The following is a 6,033-nucleotide window of genomic DNA, read 5'->3' on the forward strand; positions in this document are numbered from 1 at the left end:
TAATTTATACCCCTGAGGATTTGAAGCCGTTTCGAGCAAGTGATTGCTCGTCATGAAATATTAATTCGTTAATCACTTTCCCTCAGGACTGAAGAATGGAACAAAAATGAAACTCCGTAACATGGGATTACATTCCATCTTCGATATATAAAGGGAGGTATTGGTCTGGACTTTGTGGATTCTGTAAAAATGATTCTACTTGTAATCAACAGTTTTCATGGTGGATTCGTGTTCAGTTTCATTTTTCGTTCTCTGGTTTTTTATTACCTATAATTTCGATAAATTAATTATATTTGGATGAATCTTCTCCATTAACTGCATTCACTATTGACAAACTTATCGATTTCTTTCCAATTAATCCAATTTCTATTACAATGAATATTACAACGACTGATGAATTCAGGTTACCTGAACCGTACTACACCAGCTTGATCTTGTTTTTTGCATCATTGAGTGCATTTACTATCTTGGGGAATAGTTTGGTTCTCGCCGCTGTAATCCACTCTCATCATCTCATGCATGGCGTTACACACTTCTACATCTGTTCGCTCTCTGTGGCCGATTTATTAATTGGCGTCGTGGTGATTCCTCTAACAACAATGCAAGTTCTACATGGACCATCAATCTTTGGGCAAGACGTGTGCAACTTCTTATCTGCAGTTGATATTGCGTGTGTCACAGTGAGTATCACCACTCTCTGCGCGATCGCCATTGATCGTAACATTGCTGTCACGAGGCCTCTACGATACCGAACCGTGGTGACTCGGACCCGTGCTTGTGGTGTTGTGGTTTTACTTTGGAGTCTGTCGATTTCGATTTCTTTCCTTCCTATATTCCTTGGATGGAATCAATCAAAAGAGCCTGAACATCAGTTGTGCAACGAGGACCCAGAATGTTGCAGCTCATTTTTCTCCAAAGAGTACACGCTTATTGTAATGATGATTCCTTTTTATATTCCATCGAGCATCATGATTCTCGTTTACTGGAGGGTGCTAAAAGAAGCCAACAACCAGGTGAGATCCTTCGTATTGTAACAAGAGAATATATTGTTGCCCGATTATTATGGAGACAATATTGTTGTGGCTTTTCCTCTTGTTTTTTTTTTTATGAAGTTCATCGAGTTGTGTAATTTGCATGAATCATTTGCTTTTATAAAGTTTTCATTGTTTTTTGCGGCTTACTCAAAAATAATCCATTTATCTATCAATGACAACAACGATAGTCAGAGGTTATGAGAATTTGTTGAACAAGACGCAATTAAGAAAAGAAGAAGAAGAAGAAGAAGAAGAAGAAGAAGAAGAAGAAGAAGAAGAAGAAGAAGAAGAAGAAGAAGAAGAAGAAGAAGAAGAAGAAGAACAAGAGGTCGCAGATAAGACAAAATAAGAACCAATAACCAGACTCACGATGGAATAACAGTTTGAACATCTGCTCTGATTCTCGGAGGTTTGCGGTTCAACCCTTGGTTCAGTTCTATCCTTTCCTACCAATCATTCCTCCCCACACCCATTGCACATCCAAGTCTGTTTCTATCTTGGAATTAAAATCTGTTGGTGTTTGTCTTCCCCCCCTCTCCCAACTGTTCCTTTTATCCTGTTGTGTCCTGATCCTTTTAGTGCACTTGTACTTGAGCTCCTTTCAGTGGACTATTCGATGAGCCTGGACTACGTATTCCCAAAAGGGACTTCAATAGATTATTCACTCCAATCGTTTTCACCCGTTTTTAAGCCAATTAATGTACCATCATCTGTACGGAGCATTTGCACTGGCAGAGCAGATTCTTGGCGGGGTTACAATCCTGGACAGATCACCACTCTTATTTTAGGCATTCAAGAAATTTTTTCAGGGTGCGAGCAATAGCTCACCTCCTCTTCATGAACGACGCTGTGGGATCGTCAACATCCACCAAGTAATGCGGGCAGACAAGATACCCGGTTTAACTTCCATCCAAAGGACAGCACACACGTTGATGTGTTACCCTGCTTGTGAAACATGAGGATAACAGTTTACAGTAGAGCTGGGCTGAGATTCGAATCGAGGAAAGCAGCTCGGAGGCAAAAGTGTGTTCCTCAAAGGAATCCTGCCGTTCATTTGTAAACCAGATTTTACAAAATGCCATGAAATGATCAATATGAAATGTTTTGCAACTGAGATTGCCAATTATTTTTGTTACAGTTTGGGAAAATGAAACAGCGTGTATTGAACATGCAATTCCATGGAAGAAACAAATGTTGCAAAGAAAATCGGAACAAAGGAGTGAACACGTTGAGTGAGCATCGAGCTTTGAAAACCTTAAGCGTTGTTACGGGAATATTCCTGTTCTGTTGGTTCCCATTTCACATCATTTACCCACTTCAAATATTCTGTCCCACATGCACAAGTGATGTTCTAACCTTCATATTTCTATTGCTGGGATACTTCAACTCAACATGTAACCCGGTTCTCTATTCACGAAGCCCTGAACTCATGGCAGCTTACAAGCGCTTGCTGCGTTTAGATGGAAGAAAAGAACGAGTTGGGAATCATAACATGATGACTCGAATCAAGCGTAGTTTGCTGTGGAAAAACATACATTCAGCAAAAGAATGCCGAGTTATTGTGATAAATAAACTGGGTAACTGAATCATCTTTTAATTTCCTACAGTGATCAAAGCATGTAAGAGGAGAGTGTACATGTGATACAAGGGGTGTTCAAAATGTTCGAAGAACCATGTTCAAAAGTCATAAATGCCAACATTTGTTAATTTACTTTTAAATGTAAATGTATTAATAATTATTAAGAACGTATATATGTTGTTCCATATATAATTATGTAAACTTAACAATCAGTCAATGACGTTATATTGTAAAAAATTTTCATCAGCCCCTCTTAGCCCAAAACACTCTGAACTTAGAACATTTTGAATGCCTCACCTACAGTAGATGAGGGTTAACACATTTCTGTTGTCATAATGTGAACATGGAATTTGAATGTGTGATGTGTGATCAGTTCAGAAAACGTATACAATCACCAAAATGTAATTATTTAGTATGCATCCTGTGGCTGCTGTTGACATTTTCTGGAAGTTTGATTCTCCTTTGATGCAGTGAACCCGTTAACAGTAAGCTGGTACTCATTTTGCCAACCTCAGAAGGATGACAGACTAATTCAACCCACCTTGTGTTTTTGCAATGGCATGACAGGGGCTCAAACTCAAGACCCTCAGTTCTTAAGCCAACCACCTTAATTGTTCAACAACCTCCAGGCTTACTGAAATTCCAATAAAGATATTAGTGGGGAAACTGGATGGATATCATATTCACTTATTCCTCATTAAAATATTAAAGTAGATGGTAGGCATAGAATACTTACGCCGCACAGTATTGAGAAGGACTTGGTGCTAAACAAATTTTCTGGCGGCAAATTTATAATTAAAAATATTAAATTGAAATTAAATGGAAGACCAAATGAAATAGGCATCAGAAGGAACCTAAACAAGGAAAAAGCAAAGATGAAGTCAGCAGAAGAAAGTTGAATGTGCTCAGGTTTCAACTGTGACTCCTCGATTGAAAAAACACATCCAGGCACAATCAAGTCAGCCTCATTCGAAAAAACGAAATAGGGACAATATCCCTGGGTGCTTACCAGATAGCAGCTGAATAAGAAAAAAAGGGAAGCACTGGTCAGCTTGGATAACCCACAAAATATGTAACGGAGAAGAAAGTAAAGACCGATGTGTTTTTTTTATACAATGGAGTGAACAAAATTTGATACATCACAGGTGATGAAGTTTGTGGTCAAGTCTCATCAAAGTTGTGTGTGTAGTTTCATAGAAGAAACCAAATACATATTTGCGGACCCCCTCCCCCCCATACATCCCCTTTGAGCACAGTTTCTAAAACGTCGTGAACAAACTTTGGTACATCACATGTGATGAAGGTTGTAAACAAGTTTCATCGAAATTGTGTATGTAGTTTATGAATAGAAAGCAAATGCCTATCTTGGGGGGCACGGGAGGTGGGGGGTGGGGATGCCAACCCGCCCCCCATCGACCTTATTTTTTTAATCGTGTGAAAACACTTTGGTACATCATGAGTGATGAAGTTTGGGGTCAAGTTTCATCGCAATTGTGTTTTTGGTTTCAGAGAGGAAAGCAAATATATATTTTGAGCCCAACTCCTTCCCCGTAGACACCATTTGACCCCGATGTATTTTTTAAATGTCATGAACAAAGTTTAGTACATCATGGGTATTGAAGGCTGTGATGAAATTGTTTCATCGAAATTGTCTGTGAAGCTTCTGAGAAGAAAGCAAATACCTATTTTGGGGGGCAAACCTTCTGTAAACTCTCTTAGACCCTGATTTTCAGCTCACCTGGAATATAGTTCTGGGTTGCTTCTGGGATGGTGCATTGTCCATTGGTCAGTTACTCAGGCCATCCATCCACAAATACTTGCAATTTCTCAGAAACCACAAACACAATTTTGATGAAACTTGAGCACAACCTTCATCACCCCTAATGTAGCAAAAGTTGTTCACGCCATAAAAAGCAAAAAAACAATATCCCGAATGGACCAAAGGGAAATAGACCCCCAAGCTCCCAAAGACCCCCAAGACCCCCACAGAACATGTTTGGGTGAGATGACTTCAGGCCTTTTTGGTGTTCGGGATCATTAGGAATTAATGTTGATGCAGGACGTGATTAATAGTCATGTAGTCTTCACGGCTTCCCATACTGACTCACGGTTTCACCACTTCACTGCGCTTTTCGTTTTTATATATACTAGTGTGGAATTGTTCTTTCGAATTTTTTGGGTGTTTAGGGTTTTTTGGGTCTTCAGAGTCTTTTAGATCTACGGGATTTTATCTCAGGGTCTTTTGGGTCTTCTGGGTCCTTGTGGTCTTTTGCTCTTCATGGACGGCTCCACCGCCTCACCTTGCTTTTCATTTTTATATACATACCTACCCGTGTGGATCGGCTCACTACGCTCGCCTCTCCACACATCTTTGCAGAGATTTATGTCACAGATTTGCTGTGTTGGCACGATTTACACCAGTCAGAGTACAAAGATTTATTTTCTACAAATATAATTGCAATATTGGTGATATATTTATTTGAAATTTCATGTGATATTAAGAACGTCCAAGTGGTCTCAGCGGTCGAATCGAAGCTGTCTCATCTCTCTGAACGGTGTAAGGGATCAAAATGGTGTTAAGGTCTAAGGGGTCAGAAGAGTCTTCTGGGTCTTTAGGGTCTTCAGGATCTTTGGTGACTTTTGGGTCTTCAGGGTCTTTTAGGTCTTTTGGTAATTTGGGGTCTTTGGAGTCTTTTGGGGTTTCAAGGACTTTTGGGTTATCTGGGTTTTTGGGTGTTCAGTGATTTTTGGGTCTTCAGGGATTTTTGAGTCTTTGGGGTGCATGCGTCTTTTTCATCCATGGTGACTTTTGGGTGTTCAGAATCTTTCAGGTCTTCAAGGTCTTTTGGGTCTTCCAGGGTCTCAGAGGTCTTAGGGAATTAACGTTCAAACAGGACATGATTAATAGGCATATAGTCTTCATGGCTTCACGGACTGACTCATGCTTTCACCACCTCACCAACAGACCACCTCACCGTGCTTTTCGTTTTTCGTTTGCCTGTTCGAAGAACAGAGAGCTATAGCGATACCCCCGGCGTGAGCGTGAGCGTGTGCGTGAAAATGTTAAAGTTTTTGGTGCAAGCTATTATTTCCTTTCTAATGTGTTTATCTACCACACTTTTTTATATGCCCGATATATATATATATATATATATATATATATATATATATATATATATATATATATATATATATATATATATATATATATATATATATGTGTCGGGGCGTTGTCTGTCTGTCTTTCTGTCTGTCTGTCTGTCTGTCTCTCTGTCTGTCCGTCCGTCCGTCTGTCCTTCCGTCCGTCCGTCCATCCTCTAACTCCCAAAGTTTTCAACTTTCACGTTTCATATTTGTAGCATAGGTACAGACTGTGGAGTCGGTGTGTTGCGACATACGTTCGTCATCTAAAGTGGTTGC

The 6,033-nt window shown here is 39.7% G+C and overlaps 1 protein-coding gene across 1 annotated transcript; it reads left to right on the forward strand.

Annotated features, from left to right (window-relative positions):
- The first annotated feature begins 386 nt into the window (after positions 1 to 386).
- On the forward strand, positions 387 to 2,665 carry LOC147033048 (beta-1 adrenergic receptor-like). The gene is made up of 2 exons (XM_085871163.1): positions 387 to 1,013; positions 2,173 to 2,665. The coding sequence occupies exons 1-2, from the start codon at positions 516 to 518 to the stop codon at positions 2,617 to 2,619; spliced, it is 945 nt and encodes a 314-aa protein (XP_085727289.1). The 5' UTR covers positions 387 to 515; the 3' UTR covers positions 2,620 to 2,665.
- Positions 2,666 to 6,033: the final 3,368 nt, after the last annotated feature.

The sequence above is a fragment of the Eptatretus burgeri genome, chromosome 2, assembly GCF_056783735.1.
Source record: "Eptatretus burgeri isolate ZD-2024b chromosome 2, Ebu_testis_v1, whole genome shotgun sequence".
Taxonomy (NCBI): domain Eukaryota; kingdom Metazoa; phylum Chordata; class Myxini; order Myxiniformes; family Myxinidae; genus Eptatretus; species Eptatretus burgeri.